The sequence below is a fragment of the Lactuca serriola genome, chromosome 5 (genome assembly GCF_051521515.1).
Source record: "Lactuca serriola cultivar US96UC23 chromosome 5, Lser_US96UC23_V15, whole genome shotgun sequence".
Taxonomy (NCBI): domain Eukaryota; kingdom Viridiplantae; phylum Streptophyta; class Magnoliopsida; order Asterales; family Asteraceae; genus Lactuca; species Lactuca serriola.
In genome coordinates this window covers 361,482,626-361,506,344 of record NC_136412.1, presented here as the reverse complement: position 1 = coordinate 361,506,344, position 23,719 = coordinate 361,482,626, and the positions used below count along the sequence as shown (strand labels likewise).

General features: G+C 36.9%; 1 protein-coding gene and 1 long non-coding RNA gene across 2 annotated transcripts; both read right to left on the bottom strand.

The window, feature by feature from the left end:
* Window positions 1-502: 502 nt before the first annotated feature.
* LOC145055709 (protein TRANSPORT INHIBITOR RESPONSE 1-like) lies at window positions 503-3,383 on the bottom strand. Its single transcript, XM_079004099.1, has 4 exons — window positions 2,541-3,383; window positions 1,627-2,119; window positions 758-1,548; window positions 503-572 (listed from the first exon to the last, which is right to left on the bottom strand). The coding sequence occupies exons 1-4, from the start codon at window positions 2,993-2,995 to the stop codon at window positions 548-550; spliced, it is 1,764 nt and encodes a 587-aa protein (XP_078860225.1). The 5' UTR covers window positions 2,996-3,383; the 3' UTR covers window positions 503-547.
* A 2,655-nt stretch (window positions 3,384-6,038) lies between these two features.
* On the bottom strand, window positions 6,039-7,894 carry LOC145052228 (uncharacterized). The gene is made up of 4 exons (XR_013684028.1): window positions 7,725-7,894; window positions 7,264-7,332; window positions 6,576-6,641; window positions 6,039-6,271 (listed from the first exon to the last, which is right to left on the bottom strand). It is a non-coding gene; the product is annotated as an uncharacterized LOC145052228 (long non-coding RNA).
* Between the last annotated feature and the right edge of the window lie 15,825 nt (window positions 7,895-23,719).

Here is a 23,719-nt window from a genome sequence, read left to right as displayed (position 1 = left end):
CTAAACAAAGAGTTGTTAATAAAATAAAGAAAGAATAATATTATTGTGTTTTAAAAATATATTTAATAAATATTTTGATCAAGCATTTAATAAACAATATCAACGTACCTATATGCATGTACTTGTCGCAAAGTTGTAACTTTTCTTATTCAAAAGGGTCCATAGCAATGACAAGTTAAATTTTGTGTCACTTTTGAAAGCTCAAGAGAATATATTCCCTAATTACATGAGAATATATTCCAAATCTTTTTTGTACCATTTTTGCATTTTAATAGAAACAAGATCTCTACCTCCAAAAAAAACTCAAAAAATTTGTCCAAATTAAAATGCCAATAACCCAGAATACATCTCATCAACAGTAACACAAACGACATCAATGTCATTAATTAATTGATCAACAAATGCAGCAATCGATATTAGAATATAAAAATTCACCTTTTCATAACTCGACCAAAACAGTAGCAGGAATAGAAAATCATACAATGCATGGTAAGATATTAGATGAGGGAATATGAATGATTCATATTTCATAAAGGAGTGTGCATCATCAGACATCAGTCTTTTTTTTTCTTCTGAAAATGTGGTGGGGTCGCCAATCAACCAAACAGTCCATAAAAAGATGAAATTAGTCCAATGTACAACTTCTAATGCACAAGATACAAACTTTAGATGTTTAACAATTGCATCATCAATCTTCAACGCCCGACTTAAAAGAAACATACTGTATTTAAAAACAGAAAGCTAAACAAAGATTTACCGATTTGGTTGTTGATCCACAGCCATGGTCCGAATAAAGCTAGGCATGTCGAACCTGGGGCCCGCAACAGTCCGGTATATATAAAGCTTTTCAACAGGATAAGCATCCAGCATGGAATCCAAGTCACCCCGTTCATCAATAACCTCGACATTAAGACGAGGCATCTTCTGACTCAGCAACTTACACGCTCCAAGACTAACCAAACACGAAGACATCCAAAGGGATCGCATTGTCTCCAACTTGGAAACATTCGCCAACAAAGCTTTATCCCCAAACGGGCAATCGCGTATCTCAAGCTTCCGAAGACTCTCACACCCAGACAACACATGATGCAGCCCTAAATCACTATCCCCAGCAAACGCGATGGAAAGCATCTCCAGCTTCTTACCACGCGTCCCGATGTACTCAAACACACGGTCTGTTAAAAGACCCGATAACGAAAGCCGTTCAAGTCCTTTGCAGTGTTCTACAATGGCTCCGAACCCTGTGTCGAGTGGTTCCAGTGTTAGGTAGTCCGGGGCCCGTGGCTCCAGGATGCATAACCGAAAGCAGGTTAGGTTAGGGCGGTTTCTAGCAATGGTGGTCAATGCAGAGTTTGTCATCTGGCGACAGAAGTAGAGAACAGATTGGAGGTTTCTGCAGCCTTGGGAAACCGCAACCAGACCTTCTTCTGTTAATGATACATTTGCATCAACAACAAACGGATCCGAAGGGAAAACTCTCAGCTCGCGTAACTCCTTACAGGACAACGAAAGGGCATTCAGTCCCGTGTCCTCGATGTAATCCAGCACCTGTTATCACATCATTCATGAGAAAACAGAAACTATCATAACTATCAAAAGAAAGAACAAGAAGAAGACTTTACTTACCCATAGACATTGGAGATTAGGACACTGGGTGACAATCTTGGTGATCTCGGGGCTTTGGATAGTGGCATAACTTAAGTTTAAGGAAGTGAGGCGAGAACAAACGGGATAAAAAGCTGGGAGATAAGAAGGGACCACGTCCCAAAATCCGGAAAGTTCATTAAGATTCTTGCATTTTGAGAAGGCGTCGAGTAAATTTGAATAGAGATCGGATCGGGGTTCAGCGGAATAGGCACCTGTGCCCATTTGGAGAAGCTGTGGGGCCCGGCGGAGGAGGGTGGAGAGCTTTTCCAGAGGGACAGTGCGATTGAGTCTGAGAGTCTTGAGGTTGGGGGAGCGGCTGACGAGGCGTTGGAGGGCTGAGAAGCTTACTTCAGAACCTAAGCAAGCCATGTTCAGAGACTCTAAGCTCGTGCAGGTCTCAGGGAAATGGCTTAGCCAGTGCCCGCTTACATCTTCCACCTCGCTCTCACGCAAATCCAATTCTTTCAGGTTTCTATAATTGCAAAATACAAAAGAAATCTGTTAATAATACAAATTCTTGTTTGCAAATGTGTGTGATTAGCATCAAATAACCAGCAAGCAAGGCAAGGCCCAAGTGATTACAAAGAGAATCTCAGGAAAGAATAAGATCAGATGTTTGTGGTTGGCTCCATGAAGTAAGAGTTGAAGAAGATTAAAAGCAAGGTAGGCAAATCAGAGGCAGATGCAGACGAGTTTGACACTGTTTTTCAAAATTCTAAAGAAGAAATGAGGACAAAAGCAAGTTACAATTTAGCAAATAGTAGATTATAGTGACTGCATTTGTCTAATTATGGCCCTAGAGATCCAAATCTCTCGTACACAAGTTTCGCTAATGTTTTAAAACTGGAACAAACTATACTCGAAATTTAAAGTTCCATTCAGAGAAATTTCACCTGCAATGGGCGGCAATGGCAGCAAGTCCATCGGTGCTGAAACCCTCACAAGAAGACAAAATCAAAACTTTAAAGTTCTTAAAAGACTTGGAGATCAACTCCAAACCCTCATCCGTGACCACCATCCGTTTAAGCTTAATCTCCTCTAACCACGGGTAAGCCCTAGACATTTCAGAGATCCAAGGGTAAAAATACCCTCCCCAACCATCCGGCACCAAATTGAAGTCAGCAAAATGCGGTTTCCCTTTCAACTCCACGGATCTCACCTCCGGAAACCTCCTGATCATCATCTTCGGACTCACGGCGTAACAGTTCCCGATGAAAATACTCCTCCGGCACCATCTCTCGATCTCATACCACGACTTGCACACCAATGAAACGACATTCCTGTCTTTATGTGAAGTTATGAACGAAAACACATGCTCCAGCACCTCCTCCGGAAACGAATGCCCCATTATACAACACCACCGACGGACGTAGAACAAGTTATATATATACAACCAGATACTTTTCCAATCTACACTTCGCCGTCAGATCTTAGCATACGGCACCATTAAAGATACCAGATCGAAGCTATATTCAGTTGCAGAGAGAGATTGGTGTGTGACGTGATTGATTGGTGTGATTAAAATGTACCTGGGGTTATATAACGTGTATTTGATGGTGGTGGTGGTGGGTACGGCAACAGATCAATGGTTCAGAATCTGACAGGTGTGGATTAGGGTATTTTAGACCGTTGGATGGAGGGAGGTATTTTCATGGTGGTCAAGGTAGTCTTATCCTCTCGCGACGAAGCGCAGCCGCTGAAAACGGGTTTTGTGTGTATACGAGCGGGGAAGTGTTTTGTGTTTGTACTGTACTCCTACTGTTCTTTGACCTACTGCTTTGTCTTAATTTCAACTACGGTCTTCACTTTCTAAACATTATAGTTTCGCCCCCTTTCTTTTGATTCATGCCATAGAATGACCATAAAATAGTGGTAACCTAAATTTGGCACCATACGCAATGCATCGGAAGACCTTTAGAATGTGTCTCGACTTTGAAGATCAATTAGACCTAAGATAACATCAATGTAGACTCGTTGTTATAGTAAGTTAACATCGTTTATTAATGAACTTTGATAAAAGTTAGTGAAATGTTAGTTAGTTTTAAACCAAGAAATGTCTTTTAATTCGCGTTCAATGTTTTATCTTATTTTTTAAGTGACAATAAGAAAAAATAGTGCAACCATGAGCCTACCAAGAAATAAAATAGTTAAGAATAAATGAAAACTTGACTAATTGACTCATGAGATATAACAAATACATGGTCCGTCAATTGGTCAAGATAAGTTCGGCGATTTGAACTTCTAAATGCCGAAGGGCACATAATTAACAATTTTAAAAATCATTTTACATGAAATAGAAACGAGCAAAACAAGATTTTTAAAGTTGCAAATTTAGCCCCTTTTCATACCCTGCACCAAACCCTCCCTTTAACAATATCTATGGTTTTTCATTTCGAGTTTTCATCTCTTGAACCTCCAACAACTATCCTCTAGCCACATATTCTACTTTTCAACATCTCTTTCGACAGGGCAGTCCGTTGGTTTTCAATGCCCAGGACAAGATAATTAAATTATGCCCCTATATTTTAAGATATGTAAAAAAAATAGTTATTAACTAAATAAATGAAATATAATAGCTAAAGAACAAAATAGCTAGCAAATAAATTAAATATGTTATTTTATTTTAGAATATATATATATATATATATATATATATATATATATATATATATATATATATATATATATATATATATATATATATATAACGTTTTGCTTTTATCTTTAGTTTTATCAGCATACACACTTTGGTTCCAACCATTATGAAACAAGCTACCTCATATACCTTTAAATAGATTGATAATTCCAAAATCTAATACGTTGATGTTTTAGGTTAGAGAGAAGCAAATGTAATTGAGAAAGAAGTAAAATTAATGTGGCGCTTGACTTTGCCAACTGTGAAGAACAGATGAGTTAAAAAAATTCTCTTTAACCATAGAAGTAATATTAGTTTGTAAAAACCTCATTTTCATTTGGATGCAAATATAGTCTCAAAGTTGAAAGCGTTGTACATTCATGTAAATAAAAACACTGATATGATTTCCAGTTGTTGAGTTTAAGAGATCTTACCAATTATGACAACTGGAATAGGTTTTTTTAATGGAAAACACATATATTGAATTAAAAAAAGCCATCAACAAGTTGGACAAAGATACAATGAGTTCGAGATTAAAGGATAGTACATCAATTACTCAAAATATAAATAAACATTAAAGTTTGAAAGAGAGAACATCAATTTGAAAGGTAACCAGTGTAGCAGGTTAGGTACTCCAATTTTCAACCATAAAATAATAGCAATGAACACTTAAAGTCTCACCAAAAATACCAATCAAGTTTTGATTTGATTGTAGTAAGAATAACCAATCCAACAATTAGACAATCAATCCTTTCAAAAGTAAATATGAGCAAATCAACCATTAAAATGAACCAAGGGCATAATGGTCAAAACTTTACATTTACCACTTCAGCAAAGCAAAAGAACTTCCAGGAAACTCATTATAAATCTGCAATCATCAAGGGACAAATAAGTCAATTTTCAAGGAAATTTCCCAGCATCGTCCATCTAAAATATAAGATCATCAGGTGCAAAAAGGTCACTAAACCATATTTGTCATTCCGCCACAAAAAAAATAGAAGGCTGGCAGCACCACCAAAGAAGCGAAAGTGGACCAGGAGTCTCGTGAAGGGCAAAACGGTCAATAACATCAGTCTTCAAACTTCTAAATTAGAGAGATCAATACAACTAAGGGCAAAATTGTCCAATAAAAACCAACATCAGTCCTTTAAATCCATCGATGATCTAGTATGAGGGACAAAGACAGAGTCTGATTGCATGAAATATTCACGTCTCCTCGTTTCCCTAACTGGCATGAAGAAGGACGTCTCCTCGTTTTCTGATCTTTGAAATTGGCGATGCGTGCTAGTTTTCTTTTGCCAATACGGTGATAATAAGTGGACCAAATTTGGGCCAAAACAATATCAGACCTATAATAAGTGGACCAACTCAGATGCCCCTATTATTGTGATGCCCTGGGATGTGGCCCAGCTCGCCCAGCCCTTGGGCTGGACCTGTCATTCGACTTATGAGGAGGACATGCATGGAAACCAAGCATGGCTTCACTTACACTCCAACAATAAGCAGCTATTTTTCTTAGGTTGAAATATAAAAGAAAAAAAAAATCGGTCATTGAGAATTAGGAAGTAGAAGGTTCTTAGGAAATCGCATCAAAATTCCAAGTTTATTTCCATATTTAATCAAATTACAAAGATACTTATCGAGTACCTCCCTTTTCAAACAAATTAAGCAATGGTGATTTTAGTTTCACCAATACGTTTTAGTGGAATGTAATTTACAAGACTACCAACAGAATTCAGATTGTAACACTCCAAAATTTCCAAACTTTTTCAAATATATGGTTATACAATATTTTCGGGTATTAACCCACATTAAACAAAAACAGGTCCCACAAAACATTTATGATTTAAAATATTGGGTGTTACCGTTAAGCATCATACAAACCATTACAAACAAATAAAAATTACAACAATATAATACATAAAGAACTTAACAAGTTCCACTTCATTCTCTATCTCATAACTTCTACATCCATTTATCATCTTTCACCTTGAATATGACATGGGATACATGGCATTAAAAAGAATTACGTAAGACAAAAATTTCTCGTGAGTTACTTGAGTTTGTGACCCAAAACTGTGACATCCCCATTTTCACGGCCAGAAAAGACCGATTTTGTTTATGCTTTATAAAAATCAGAGTACTTCATTTTATAAAAATGTTGCGGAATTTGTTCCCAGAAAAACATGGTAAATACGTTATTAAAACATTTTCGATGAAACGTATTTATTTCATTTTAAAACGTTTGGGATGTCATCGTTAATACAGAAACATAAGCATAAACAGAACTTACAATTATTTACACTAGTGATCTACATCTCTTTAAATCTCTCAGTGTATTGTGACTTCATATCAACACCTGTGATAAAAATAAACTGAGTGGGTCAGGTTGGGAAACCTGGTGAGCACATAGGGTTTTCAACCCACAATAATATAATTATTATTTTTAAACATCAAACAATCAACCCAATTACCCATTCCCGTTATCCTCACATTACGTCCCTAAAACATCTAACACAAGGGACCTAGTCAAAGGACTATCATTGGGATGGAGTATATCTGGTGAGCACACAGTTCACACAGTTCGAATAAACACACAGTTCGAATAAACACACAGTTCGGTTAAACACAAAGTTCGAATAAACACCTACAGGTTGCGAGCCTGTTAGTGTTCCACTGGACTGTCTAGAATAGTCCGTGGTCGTCATCTATACTCCGCTAGATGACTAGATCATCAAGAACATCTATAATGAGGCATCTCATTATTTCATTTTATCACACAGCAACTAATACATCTACCCATGTTTTACCCAACACATTTTGTAGATATAAAATACATATACAGTTTAAATCATTGAAAACATGTATAAAACGTTCATCCAGCATAGATAGCAAGTATACAGATAATATACACACACAGCACATAATTTATATAAAATACTTCATATCTATGTGTAAGCTGAAAGTAACTATGCACTCACCTGAGAAGGTGGTGACTCGGTACTCGGACAACGCTTCGTTTACTTTAAAATAATTTCCTTTGACGAAACCTAGTATTATCACCACTAGATTTTAGTCTAATATTACCGTGACTAATTATTAGTCTTATTATTATTATTATTATTATTATTATTATTATTATTATTATTATTATTATTATTATTATATAAGCGTTTAAACAATACTTTCCAACTACTATGTACAGACAGGGGCCAGACATAAAACACCGGAGGGCAGGACCATTTTGGCGTATAGCACTTCTGAAATCCAACAACCCTATGCGGCCCTTTAAACCAGATTCCCCGTACCGCGAGTAGTTAAAAGATATTATAACGACACTTATATAAGTCATAATAATAGCCCAAATATTTATTATAAATTTATAATAACAATACTAATTTTAAATATAAACTATATTTAAAATAGGGTAAACATAACTTACTTTCAAGGGGATTTTAGCTAGGAGTCGGGCTCTGCAGGGGCAGAACTTCGTCGCTGAATCTTTCTAAGAAAGATTCGTGCAGCGCTTCAGCGCTCACCTTACTATACTAAAACTACAGAAAGAGAAGTCGAATCACGAGGGACCGAAATGCTCGGGGGATAAGGAGAGAAAGACTCTTGAATCAAGAGAATGGTGCAAGAAATATGAGAGCCCAAGGCTCTTATTTATACTAATTGAATTTTCAAAAACTACCCTCCATAATTATTTAATGACCTTTTAGTTATATAAACAACTAAACACCCCTCTATAATACTATTTTAAATGGATTTAATGATCTTTGTACTAAACTAATGTCGAAAGAACTCAACATTAGTTTTATAATAACCGCATCGTCGATACCTTTCTAATGATATATACATATGTATATATATGTGTACGTATACATGATTTATACTTTATTTTAATACGTAAATATACTACTATAATTTGTAACTCGCTCATACGAACTCCGTTTTTGACGTTATTTATATCCACGCGTAGGTGGAGACATACTCTACAACTTTCGTTTAGACTCCGTTGGTTAATTTTGACTTTATTTTTAAAGTTATATTTTTAACAGGTCAGGACAGGATTGGTCCGTTAAAATCTCATAACTTCTTTATTCGATGTCCATTTTCGTCTGTATTTTTATCGTTACGCTACTAATAACGAGATCTTCGATTCTTGTTTAGGTTGTGTCGGCTAAAAATCAATCGATCTAAAATTCGAATTTCGGGCTGTACACCGCTAATCCGAAACTTCGAAAAATCATAACTTCTTCATACGAAGTCAGATTTGGGCGTTCTTTTTATCGATGTTCTTAGTTTAACATATTCTACGACTTTTGTTTAGAGCGCTAAGGCTAAATCTCTATATATCATAAATTTACTATTTACGCTTCCCGGCGTCGTGCCGGTTCCGACGCGAAACTTCGACGGGTCATAACTTCTTCGTTATAACTCGGATTTCAGCGTTCTTTATATGTACGGAAACCTTGTGACATATTCTACAAATTGGTTAAGATTATTTATTCTAAATAATCTTTTTGTCAAAAAGTCGTTTTCGACCCCTATTGCCTCTAAATTGACTAGCCCGGATCTGCGGGCGTTACAAAAACATTTCAAGCATTTATATGAAAAATCATTTCATTCATATAATAACACAATTTTAGACCATAAAACATTTTCAAGCATTTTCATGGTAAACTTTTTTCATACACATCAAAAATATCATTTCATATCTTATCATTTCATATCTTACCATTTCATATCTTATCATATCATTTCATTTGATCCTTTTCCATTTTCATTTCCATTTCCATTTCCATTTTCTGTTTCCAATACCAAGGTGGAAAAAAAACAAATCAATTAACCAAGGCATCATGCTTTTAAAGGCCAAGGTGAAAAGAACAAAATCAATTCACCAAGGTATCATTCCCTTGGATTTCTATCCAAGTCCAGTGCCAACGTAAAAAGAACAAATCGATCCACCAAGATATCATAATGATCAGGTCATCTACTCCGCGAAAGGAAGGTATCACCCTAGTAGATTCATCTAGTGCCTCTTATGATGTATAATGGCATGGGTAATTTTCATTATATCTTTACTTTCTTTCCTTTTTATTACTTTTCATTTTCGATTCATTACTTTCCATTTCTTGTCACTACTTTTCATGCTTTACACATTTCTTATGTTAGTATTCAATGTTTTCAATATGAACAAACATAAGAGTCATATAATTTTTACAATGGAAGTGTGGGATGGAAAAAACGAACAGTGTTTTGAAAATAATTCCCTTTAATGCCTTAAAAAGAATCTAGATTGGATAACCCTTATCATTCCTTGAAGTACTGATCCCTATAGTTTCTGCACATTTTGAGGTTAGGAGGGAACTCTCGTTATACCCACAATTTATGATCATTTTTGAAGTATTGAAGATATGGTGGGTCTCAAAATAAAATTTACGCCCAGTCAAGTTCAAGTCGAAATCAAGAAGCAAGCAAGTTAAATTTGAAGAGTTGATCAAGACAAGGAATACGTGTGGTATAATGAGATTGGTCCCTCGATAGTGGAATCATAGGGGTAAGGTTGGATTTTTTTGTCCATAATGGAGCTTACCGCGTTTACTAGACGAGTTCGGAAAAAAAATGAGGGGTTGGTCAAGCTAAGTTTTCATAAACGAATTTTCGTGAAATTATTTTTAAAAATACACTGTTTTTCACAAATTTAATTCGGCGTAAAAATTATTTGCTCAAGTTTGGTTTGACTTATTAAATATAATTATGAATTGTTAATATAAAGTATTGAGATTGTTGTCTAGGTAGTGATTTCATTGGAGCTTCCTCGTTGTGAAATACGATCATGTGACAAAAAAAGAGTGAAGTATTTTAGTTAAGTTTTTGTTTTCATTTTATTCTAAATTCTTTTTATGTCATATACATATTTCCATTTGTTTATAATGTTTTATCTTTTTCTTACTTGAGGGCAAGTAAGGTTTAAGCTTGGGGAGATCTGTTAGATATCATTTTATGCATCTTTTAGGGGAGTTTTCATTATCATTTAGCATCATATTTTGTATATTTTCATGTCATTTATTTAAATAATGTATAGCTCATGTATTCTATTAGAACTCTCGTACTGCTCATGTTTTTTATGTCAATTTCAGATAGTTCAAGTGGAGCAATGCTTTGGGAGCAGAGTGATGCATGTTTGGAGCTCAATTAGAGTCTAAACTAAGGAAGGATGCTAAGGAATCATATTGGAAGGAAGAATGACAATCAAAAGACCACAAAATACGAGACATATGATCGCATATCTTATCCATGCGATCGCAACTTAGCCCCACTCGATCGCATGTTTGGCTCACAACTTGTCTTCGAGGTTTTTTCGTGCCAAAATTTCAGTTGGATGAAGAAATGGACTTCATGCACTCGCAAACTATGTACATGTGATCGCAATTATGCCCTATGCGATCGCAACTTTGCCAAAAAGTCCCAAAATAGCATCCTACTTCAATAAAATGGCCAAAGACGTGTTTTCTTAAAAACATGCGATCACAACCTTGCTCCATGCGATCGCATGTATTGTCGTTTTTCTAGCTGGATGTATAAATAGAACCACATAACCTTCGAGTAACCCTAAGTGGGTGATTCCTAAAGTTCCAGATGACAAAAATACGATTTTGGAGGCGTTTCTTCTCCAATTTCAACGATTTCTGAAGATCTGAAGACTGTGGATCATCTCCTTCAGTTAGATTAGTAAGATTAGTTGATTGATGTCTCTTTTTATATGTTTTTATCAGATTTTATCCGTGTCTGGCTAAACCCCTAGTTTTCAGTTCTACATTAGACTAGTACTTTTCATGTGTAACGCCCTATTCCGAATTGACTACTAGTGTGAGGTTGTGGCCTGAAGGTCGGTCATTATAAGGATTATGTCTTTTGAGAAGGTAAGATCTAGGCCCATTTGGGTGTGGGTGATGTATTAGAAGTGATCCGGGTGTTCGGTTCGTGTTTTGGAGCCTAGGGGTATTTCGGTAAAATGGAAGTTCAGGCTCTTGTGGAAAATAGATTCTTGTTCGGAAGGTCTTAAGAAAGGTATGAGTTACTAGAAGTTTAGTGCTTCTCGTTACCTTTCCGTGCATATAAGGATCGCTGGAATCGGGCTTAGAATGAAGAAGTTATGGCCTTCAGAAGTTTTGTGGTTTTAAGGCTTAGTCGAGTACACGAGGCGTACACAAAGAGTACGCGGGGGGTACTAGTAAAGAAGGCAGTACGCGGGGAATACCTTGGAGTACGTTGGGCGTACGCCAGTCAGATCAGAACCCTATTTTAGGGTCTTGGACCCTATTTAAGCTACTTATCTCATAACCTAACCCTAATATCTTTAGGCCCCACCCTCTAAAACCCTATAAATCGTCATATATCATTCATAGTGAAGTTTTAAGCTTATGGAGTCTATTTTTGGGATGTTTTTCCCATTTTCAAGAAGATGGAGCTTGTTGCAAAGATGGGAATCAAGGAGCAACTTATAGATCTAGCTTTTGGGACTCATTCTCAGCTTGATGAAGGTATAAAGTGTTAAACTTGGTCATTCATCTTTTAGATCTACCATTTGTGAGTTTTTGTTCTTTTTGGTCCCAAGTATGAGATCTAGTGGTCTTGATTTCATTCCAAGAACTTTGAGTTGCCCCTCTTAGTGTTTATGAGGTTCAAGGTCCATAAAGTTGGCACCTTTAGAGTTTAAGACCATTTATGTTGGAGTTTGAGCCATTTCCATGAAAGTAGAATGTTATTTGGTCTTATTGGGGGCATGCAAAGTCACCAAGTCAGTGACTTTATGGGTTTAGACATTATGAGGAACTCAGGTTTGTGGTTTGGACTTATGACTTAAAGCATTAAGTGCTTAATGGAAGAAGTGAGGCTAGAGGGTAGTACGTTGGGTGTACAAGCCAGTACATGCAACATACAAGCCATTAAGCGAGTACGCATAGAGTATTGCTGAGTACGCCCTGCGTACTCAGCCAGGTTGGGTTTCGGACTTTGGGCTTCGGGTTTGGGCCATCTATTTGAGGCCTAGATTCTTGGGCCCTAATGGACCATCATAGTGATTGTGTTATGTACTAAATGAAGGATTGGATCTTGGATTAAGGCCTAATAAGGAGCGTGGGCCCAATTTGGAAAATTTGGCCATTCATGGGCCTTTATGGATCTTATGATTTTGGACTTCGTGTTTTGGGTCCTGTTGGGCCATCGGGTTTTGGGGTTGATATTTATTTGTGGAGGCCCATTATGGTTTTGATCCCAAATTGGAAATTGGGCTATGGAGTGGGTCTTAGGGAATTTTTGGTATTTGGGCCTTGTGGACTATTAGGTTTGGGCCCAATTTGGAAATTGGGCCATTAAAGGACTTATGGAAATTATATTGTCGAGCTTTTGTTTTGGGAGTGGGCCTTAGTTTTGGATCATATTGGGCCAGGGGTAGAATGGTCATTTTACCCCATGCATGGATTCAGGATTATGGTATGGGACCCAGTTGCTAATTGGGTATTTTGATCGGTATTGATAGCTCAGGAAGTGGACAGGGCAGCAACTAAGGATTTCATTTGGCAAGCGTCTGCATTCGAGGTGAGTCTTCTCACCATACCAATGGGTCTAAGGAATCAAAGTCAGCCTATTTAATGTTGGTTATGTGATATGTTGCTAGGACATTTGTATGGATTGATAGTTGGTTATGTGATATCTTGCTGTGACATTTGCATGGAAGTCCCCGGGGGGTTCCCGTGGTAGTATATTAAGACCATGAGGAGGTTCCTATGGCATTTGGTATAAATCATTGGATGGTTTCCATGGATTCCTAATATGTTTACTTGTTTAGCTTGTATGATATTTCCATGATTAGTATAGACCGTGTGGAGGTTCCCACGGCAATTAGCCAAGACCACATGGGGGTTCCAGTGGCGGCTAGTAAAGACCACGTGGGAGTTTCCCGTGGCACTTGGTGTAATACCTTGGAAGGTTTTCAAGGCTTCCTTATATGTTTACAGGCATGGTTTGTGTAGTTGATATGATTTATGTGATTAGGTGTATAAGACCTTGGAGGGTTTCCATGGCTCCCTTATATGATTGTCATATCCTATATGATTGATATGGTTTATGCGGTTATGTGGATTATATGGGGTATGCTCTGGGAAACTCACTAAGCTTCATGCTTACGGTTTTGTTTATTGTTTCAGGTATCATCGATTTGGAAATGAAGAGCTCGGACTGATCGCAGTGCACACACCTACAACTTCCGCAATAAATGATTTTGGGATGAGCTCTGACAAATGTTTTACTTAACGATGTTTTGGAATGGTTGAAATAGATGGTATCAATGTTTAGGCTATATTAAAAATGAAATTTTTACCTTTGATTTTTGGGTCGTTACATCATGTGATTGATCATTAAATCTGGTTATTTATGTTTCTATCTAGATTCTTCAGTTTTGGTCTTAATGAATGTTTGATTTTAATTCTTGTTAGTCTGATCACCTAGTTAGGGTTTTATCATTCCAGTTAATCAATTAATGGAATCCATAATTGTTCTAATAAATTGGTAAGTAACAAGTAATAAATCGGTTCCATGTTTGGGATTTGACTTTATTATAAACTGAAAATCATACATTTACGCTTCCGAGCTTTTGAAAAGTATTGGGTATTGCTGGGAATTTTACAAAAAACTTAATGCAATTTTTCTAATTTAATTAAGAGTTTGTTTAATTGTATAGTAAAAAGTTAGGGTTAATTCAAAGAGCTAGTTTTGATTAACTAATTTAGGTAAAAGAGAAATTACTAGAGCTTGTTAGTTTTTCTCAATACCAGCTTAGAAATTACTAGAGCTTGTTAGTTTTTCTCAATACCCGATAGTAGCATGGTCCTTTTGGGTTGCCTTCACCGGAGCAATTTGATAGGATGGATATTTGAGAAAGAGGTTATTTTTGATTTATTAATATATTATATGAATAATATATTAATTGAGAAATTATTTTATTATTTAATTGGTATTGATCAAGAGTTAATTTGGAATTAATTTAGTGATCAAAAGAGACCGATTAAATTTATAGTGACCGATTAAGTAAATCAGTAATACTTATACTTTGGGCTAATGATCCATGTGGATTTGGGATGGGCTAAATCTATGTGAGAGTCGATGAAGAGTTAGTCCAAATGGCCTATCATATGGATTATTGGAATACTTAAAGGTTTAAGTAAATTAAGGTTTTATGTAATAAACCCTAAGGATTCCACACTATAAACTGAACCCCTAGCCTTCCCAAAATCGGCCAAGACTTCCAAGGTGAAACCCTAGCCGATTTCGATGCTTCCTAACCTCTCTCTCATAAGCCTCCTCTTGCTTTTGGTGTTTGTGACTTATATGAGGTATCACATTAGAGGTACTAAGCTCTTGGAAGGCCAAGTTCTACAAGCTACAACCAAGATGTATTCATCTAACTTGTTTTATGTTGTAAATCTCTAAATTGTATGCTAGTTAGGGTTTATGCTTTGGATAAATGAAAATTGCATGTATAACTTGAGAAAACTTAGATCCAAAGCATTAGGGTTGTATGTGCACCATAGGATTGTTATAGTGCTCAAAAACCCATCAGTTGTATCAGAGCCTAAGGTGTTTTTTGTTATATTGATGCAATTGTATTGTTTTCAAAGCTGGAAAATTTTCATTTTCGGCCTCTGACTGCTGGACTCGATGAGTCCTATGGAGGAACTCGACGAGTTCATTGCCTGACTCGACGAGTTGGATCAACTGTTGGCAGTTTTTTTCAAGATTTTGGCCAGATTTGGATTAGGATCATTATCATAAACCGTTTTGACTAATAAAATTCGATTTTTCTGATAAGGTAATGATTATCCTCATCCAGTTGAATGATGATTGTCAAATTTTAAGATAATTACTTGATTTTATGAAAAAATTAATTATTTGTAGAATTTGATTTGAATCATCTTGCTATATGAAATTAGATTAGGTCAATTTTGTGATATAGTTAATTACATGATTAATTTATTTTTTATTCAAATTGATCCAAAAGAGTTTTGAAAAGTTTCAAAATTTGTCCTCAAGTTTTGGAATTTAAAAATTGATTAAAAAGTTTTAATTTGAAATATTTAAATTCTAAACCCTAGAGTTTTAAAAGTTTAAAATTCAACCTTTATACTATTATAATATTAATAACTTAACACTTTTATATATATATATATATATATATATATATATATATATGTATATATATATATATATATATATGTATATATATATATGTATGTATGTATGTATGTATGTATGTATGTATGTATGTATAAGACCGTCAGTCTTACCGTTAGTAGGTCTTATTCACGAAGCCGGTTTATAAGGAGGGTATAAGGAAATTGCCTATAAAATGGCGATTGAATCGGTGTCCACTCTCACCCACCGCTCCCTTGACTAGTGGAGGGCCGTTACCCTAACGGGTAGGATAGGACATTAATTCTCATTAAAAAGTATAATGATAATTATAAAAGTAACTAAATGTTTTTCATAAATTCCAAACCTTAGTTACTTTAGAAAAAATGTGAAAATGGTGCTATTCCATGAAATTGCACTTTGCACCTTGCCAAGTCATTATTGGAGTGTGTGTGGTTTACCAGCACACTAATTTGGACTAACAAGGGAGGCAAAGGGTAGCTCGATGTTTGTCATAGATCAATGGAGCGTGTGTGGTTCACCGGCACATTGATTAGGTGATAAATGACATCAAGAGCACTACACATATTTGCATGGTTATTCACAGGGGTGCAAACGAGCCGAGCCGAGCCCGAGCCTGGCCAGGCTCGGATCGGGCTTGTTTAAGTTCTAAGAGGCTTGAGCTCAAGCTCGGCTCGATTCAAGCTTCTTGTACTGAGCTCGGCTTGAGATCGTAAATAATTATACAAGCTCGACTCGGGCTCGAGCTCGGCTCGTTTTTGTATGACTTGCCTAAATAAGCTTAAGCTCGGCTCGAGCTCGTTAAGAAGCTCATTTACTAATACCCTAAATTCCTAATCCATAAATACTTTAATATATAAAAAAATAGAAAATATATTATATAAAGTCTCGTTTAGGCTCGCGAGCCTAATCGAGCTTAGTGACATAGGCTCGAGCTCGAGCTCGTTTAATAAACGAGCTTAATATTAAGCTCAAGCTCGGTTCGGGCTCATTTAAAATCGGTTTTGAGTCGAGCTTTTAGCGATCCGATCCCGAGTAGCTCACGAGTAGCTTGGCTCATTTGCACCCCTAGTTATTCACACCTTGTTTGTGATCCTTGGTATCCCATTCACAAACTTGAAGGGCATAATCGAGTTGCAAACATGCCATTGAAAAGTTCAATGAATCTCAAAGAACTAGGAATTTAATAAAACTTAATTCTTTAAAATTTTAGTTTTGGGTGGTGAAATTGGTAAATCGGCATATACATACCTTCAAATATTTTGTAATTGGATTACAACATCCCTCTTCCGAATTGTGAAATATTGTGTTTGGGTCCTAGCCTTAATATTTCATTTGGGTGTTATATTAAGGAATTTCTATTTGATGAAACATGTCTTTCTTTTACAGAAGTCTACTTCAAACAATGCGTCAAACTCAAATGCTTCTGGCTCTTTCTCCCTCATGAACTTATGTGGGAGGGTCATTTTCGATAGGTCGAATTTCAATGACTGGATTCAAAACATTCGCGTGGGCATTCGATACAAGGAAAAGGAGTATGTCCTCGACAAAGAGCTAAAGGATATTGATGAAGAAACTGCTATTCCTGAGCAACTGGCTGAGTATAGGGTTCATGAGAAGGACGCGACAAAGGTGTCATGCATCATGCTAGCCACTATGACTTCTAAGCTTCAGAAGTCTTACAAGGACTTCTGGCCTTTCGAGATGCACCAAGACTTGATTGAAAGGTACCATCATAGTTCTCGACAAGAAAGGTATGAAATCATCGCCTCCATGATAACAACAAAAATGAAGGATGGAGAGTCCATCACGGCCCACTTGCAAAAGATGCAAATGTGGACCGCTTTCTAAAGTTGAATGTCAATTTTGACGAAGAGTTGGCTATGGACATTATCCTACACTCCTTTCCTCCTTGTTATGATCAATTCAGAATGACTTCTCATATGAACAAGGAGGAAGTCACTTTAAGCAAGCTTCAAGGCCTACTAAGAACTGCTGAAAGTAGTTTAAAAGACAAGTCTGTTGTATCCGCTCCTACTGTTGCTGCACCAGTCTTGGAAATTGGACATGGGAAGGGAAAAAAGAGGAAAGCTTCCTCAAAGAATCACAAGGGAAAGTCTCATGATAGATCCTTTTCAAGTGGGTCTAAAGGTGGTTCTGCTGCTCCCTCATCCAATCCAAAGGAAGCAGAGTGCTTCCATTCATGAAAAAGGCACTGGAAACGTAGCTGCCCTAAATACTTAGAGGACATTAAGGATGGCAAGATAAATCCCACCTTCGCATATATTTACACTATTCAATCTAATAACTCATCACATTCTAGTTATTGAGTCCTTGATACAGGATGTGGTTTCCACATTTGTTCTGAATTGCAGGGTCTAAGAAGAAGTAGGGATGTGGAGCACGGGAAGATGAACTTGATCATGGGGAATAGGAAAGCATCGCCTATCACCTAGATTGGAGTTTATTCTTTATTGCTTAGTAATGGGTTAGGGTTAGATATGAACGATTGTTGCTACTCACCAAATATGGCAAGAAACATTATTTCTTTTCATGGTTTGTATAAACAAGGTTTTAGATTTTTCATTTAACAATGAAATTGGTTCTATTAATGCTTTTTATAATGGTAAATTTTATTTTGAAGCCTTGCGTTGTAATGGTATATATGAAACTGTGATGGTTGTAGACAACTTAGGAAATAATGTATTTCATATTGATTCGTCCAATGGTATGGATAAGGCATGCTTGTGGCATTGTCATCTTGGACATGTCAACAAGAAGCACATAACCCAACTCCAAAAGGATGGAATGTTGGAGTTATTTAACTTAAAGTCGGATGACACGTGTAAATCTTGTTTGCTTGGAAAGATGAACAAGTCACCTTTCACTGGTACTTGTGAAAGAGGTGAGGTTTTGTTGGATCTCATACACACCGATGCGTGTGGACCCTTCAGATCTGCACAAGTTATGCTAACCGCTTCTATGTAACCTTTACCGACGATTATAGCAGATATGGATATATGTACTTAATCAAACACAAGTCCAAAACCTTTGAAAAGTTCAAAGAGTTTAAGCAAGAAGTGGAGAATCAATTAAGCAGGAAGATAAAGATGCTCCAATCCGATCGAGGTGGTGAGTATCTTAGTATCGAGTTCCACGACTATCTTAAAGAATGTGGAATTGTTTCACAATTGACGCCACCTAGGACACCGCAGCTTAATGGTGTGGCTGAGAGGCGCAATCGAACCTTATTGGACATTATTCGTTCCATGATGAGTCGAGCTTCATTACCTATCTCATTCTGGGTGTATGCCTTAGAGAGTGTCTCCCATATCGTTAATCTAGTCCCAACTAAGAAGGTTGCCAAAACACCTCACGAAATGTGGACGGGGAAGGTTCCCTCGTTTGAACATATCAAGGTTTGGGGTTGTGAGGCTTTCTTAAGACGAGATACTCACGACAAGCTCAAACCTCGTAGTGACTGTTGTAGTTTCATCGGCTACCCACATAAATCCTTTGGATATTTGTTCTATAGACCTAGTGAGAACGTGGTCTTCGTAACGAAAAGGGGTGTCTTTCATGAAAGAGAAATCATATGTCAAGAGGATAATGGGAGGCAAATTGACCTTGAAGAGCTTCAAGAGTTAAGCGATGAAGGAACCTCAAACACTAGCAATCAACCTAAGGATGAGACTCCTGTTGAACCAGTTAACGAGTCCGTACCTCTGAGACATTCCAGTAGAGTTAGTGTTCCACCTGTGTTGCATGGTTTTTATATAACAAGTGAATGTGATACGTTTATCAGTGATAGCACACTGATAAATTTAGATGAACCTAACAACTACAAGGAAGTCATGGTGGGCCAAGAGTCCGCAAAGTGGAAAGAGGCGATGGAAAGCGAGATTCAGTCCATGTATGACAATCTAGTTTGGAACCTGGTTGAAAATGTACCAGGTCATAAGACGGTCGAGTGCAAATGGATCTTCAAGAAGAAGACCGAAATGGATGGGAAAGTACACACATATAAGGCACGATTCGTTGCGAAGGGATTTACTCAAACTCCTGGAGTTGACTATGAAGAGACCTTCTCACCAGTAGCGAAGATCAAATCTATAAGGGTTATGCTAGCCATACTTGCATTTCTTGATTATGAAATATGGCAGATGGATGTCAAACCCGCTTTCCTTAATGGGAAGTTGGCTAAAGATGCTTACATGAGTCATCCAGAGGGTTTTGTAGATGCGAAGTATCCTAATAGAGTGTGTAAGCTTGAGAAATCTATTTATGGATTAAAGCAAGCATCTCGCAGATGGAATCTTTGTTTCGATGAGAAAGTTAAAGAGTTTGATTTTTCGAGAAGTGAGGATGAGTCCTACATATATGTCAAGGCTAGTGGGAGTATAGTTAGTTTTCTTGTATTGTATGTTGATGACATACTGCTCATAGGAAACGGTGTTCCAACCTTGCAGGAAGTTAAGTCCTGGCTTGGGAAGTGATTCGCTATGAAGGTCCTCGCGGAAGCTGTTTATATTATCGGGATAAGGATATTAAAAAATAAGAGTAAAAGACTAATAGGACTTAGTCAAAGTACCTACTTGGACAAGGTGTTGAAAGGTTTCAACATGGAGAATTCCAAGAAAGGAGAATTGTCTATCCAGAGCAATACCAAACTGAGTAAGACTCAGAGTCAGAGTACCAATGCCGAAATAGCAGAAATGAGTCGAGTACCATATGCTTTTGTCGTTGGCTCGATCATGTATGTTATGAAATGTACTCGCCCTGATGTGGCTTTTGCTTTGAGTATGGTTAGTCGATATCAAGGGAATCCTGGTAGAACTCACTGGATAGCAATAAAGAACATTCTTAAGTACCTGCAGAGGAGTAAGGAGTGGGTCCTTACCCTTGGTAGGAGTGATGACTTGAGAGTGACAGGGTATAGTGATGCCAACTTTCAGACCGACATAGATAATTTCCGCTCTCAGTCGGGCTAGGTATTTACCCTAAATGGAGGAGCAGTAACATGGAAAAGTTCCAAATAGGAGACTGTAGCTGATTCAACGTGCGAATCAGGGTAAATAGCAGCAAGCGAAGCGTTGAAGGAGGCAACATGTCTAAATAACTTCATTGGAGACCTTGGAGTTGTACCAGCTGTAAAGGAGCCTATTGAGATTTTCTATGACAACGAGGGTGTGGTCGCCTTAACCAAGGAACCAAGAGATCACCGATGATCTATGCACATCGACAGAAAATATCACTTCATAAGACATCGAGTAAAAGAGGGACTCCTCGTAGTGAAGATCGTCAGAGGATAACCTAGCAGATCCCCTTACGAAGGGACTGAGTAAGGTTAAGCATTTGCAGCATGCTAAGCGCATTGGCCTAAGAGACGATATTAGTTTTAGGATTAGTTAAGCAGTTAGAAACTTGTAATAAATAAATGTAATTGACATTTGATGATTAAATAATAAGGGTTTTATTTATAAGTAAAGTTTATTGTGTTTTGTCAATTGTTTATTTTATGTTTCACTTTTTGCATGTTTTGATTTCCAGAATAATATGATTATTCGAACTATCCACAGTCGATCATACTTTGGAAGTAGGTTATGAAGTTAGACTGTCATGAATTGGCTTGTAGATTGTCTAAGGTATTTAGACATAGCAAAAGTTTGCTACAACGTTCATGAATGCTCCTAAAATAAGATTTGAGTATTGGATTAAACCCACGCTCATATAAATCACTTCAAGGAATTTATCACGAGTGATTGTGAGACGATAATATCATATAGTCTTCAAACCAATATATATGAGTTGTTGATTACGAGTTGGTTGTGCATTGATAGTATGAAAACGCATCAGTAACTTGATGTTATAAAAGGTGTTGTTGTATATATTTTAACAAGTAACTAGTACAAGCATATAAGTCGAAGTTTATATGTTCCTTTTATCCTAAAAGGATTCAAGCGATATCATGGCCCCCTCGGTGATTTTGTTTTGACTTATGTGTCGGGCCCTGTCAGGACTCAATTTGTGTGTTCAATTAAGTTCTATGTCAAACAAATCAGAAATCTGGAAACAAACTGTTGGACAATAAGTATGACTTTATTCCTATCTTTGTCCACACGATATCTTGAAAAACAGTGGATTATATGATCCCTTATCTAAACGACGAGTCATTGACTAGATCAGAGTTGGAAAGCAGATTTTGAGAGCTACGATTGCTAATTGTATTTTGAAGTTACATTGGCAGTTATAGTTATTAGAATTATCCAAGTGGGTGACTGTTGGATTAAGTGTCTAAGCCCATAACTATAATTGGTATTTAACTAACCAGATAGTAGCATGGTCCTTTTAGGTTGCCTTTACCGGAGCAATTTAATAGGATGGATATTTGAGAAAGAGGTTATTTGTGATTTATTAATACATTATATGAATGATATATTAATTGAGAAATTATATTATTATTTAATTGGTATTGATCAAGAATTAAGTTAGTGATCAAAAGAGACTGATTAAATTTACAGGGACTGATTAGGTAAATCAGTAATACTTATACTTTGGGCTAACGATCCATGTTGATTTGTGTAACGCCCGTAGATCCGGGCTAGTCAATTTAGAGGCAATAGGGATCGAAAACGACTTTTTGACAAAAGATTATTTAGAATAAATAATCTTAACCAAGTCTTAGAATATGTCTCAAGGTTTCCATACATATAAATAACGCCGAAATCCGAGTTATAACGAAAAAGTTATGGCCCGTCGAAGTTTTACGACAGAACCGACACGGCACCGGGAAGCGTAAATAGTGAATTTACGATAGAGCGAGATTTAGCCTTAGCGATCTAAATGAAAGTCATAGTATATGTTAAATCGATAGTGTGCATAAAAAGAACATCCAAATCTGACTTCGTATGAAGAAGTTATGATTTTTCTAAGATTTAGCATAGCAGTGCACAACCCGAAATCTGAATTTTAGATCGGTCGATTTTTAGCCAAAATAATATAAACGATAAATGAAGATATCATTAATAGGAGTTAAACGATAAAAAGATAGTCGAAAACGGAGCTCGTATGCGAAAGATATGGACAAAGCTTAGTCCCTACTCTTCGAGCGTTGCGAATTTGATACAGTTTTGTAAATCTGAGATAGAGTGAGAACTAGCCGACGGGATCTAAATGAAAGATGTAGTACTCGTAAATACCAACGCATGGATATAAAGAACATCGATAATAGAGCTCGTATGCGAAAGTTATGGACGAAGCTTAGTCCCTACTTTTCGAGCGCGGCGAATTCGATACAGTTTTGTAAATCCGAGATAGAATGAGAATTAGCCAACGAGGTCTCAATGAGAGTTGAAGATATCATTAATAGGAACTCAACGGTAAAAAGACAGACAAAAACGGAGCTCGTATGCGAAAGTTATGAACGAAGCTTAGTCTCTACTTTTCGAGCGCGACGAATTCGATGCGGTTTTGTAAATCCGAGATAAAATGAGAATTAGCCAACGAGGTCTAAATGAAAGTTGAAGATCTCATTAATAGGAACTCAACAGTAAAGAGACAAACAAAAACAAAGCTCGTATGCAAAAGTTACGGACGAAGCTTGGAGACTACTTTACTATACAATTCCTATAAATAAGAGATGAACTCTTCATAATTTCCTCACACCTTCATACCTTTCTTTCTCTCTCTAACTTCTCTCTAACCTCCCTAAACCCCTCCCTAGTCTAGGGAACCTCCCTATCACGAGAAGAAAGCCCCGGAGCGCCCGCCGGCTCCGAGAAGAAAAATCCGTTGTTTTGGTCAAGGAAAAATTGTTTTGAGATAACGAAGTGTTGTTCAAGTACCGAGTCACCACCTAATCAAGTGAGTGCATAGTTACTTTCAGCTTACACATAGATATAAAGTATTTTATATAAATTACGTCCTATGTGTGCATATTATCTGAATACTTGCTATCTATGTTGGATGAACATTTTATACATGTTTTCAATGATTTAAACTGTATATGTATTTTATACCTACAAAATGTGTTGGGTAAAACATGGGTAGATGTAATAGTTGCTGTGTGACAAAATAAAATAATGAGAGGCCTCGTTATAGATGTTATTGATGATCCAGTCATCTAGCGGAGTATAGATGACGACCACGGACTATTCTAGACAGTCCAGTGGAACACTAGCAGGCTCGTAACCTGTAGGTGTTTATTTGAACTGTGTGCTC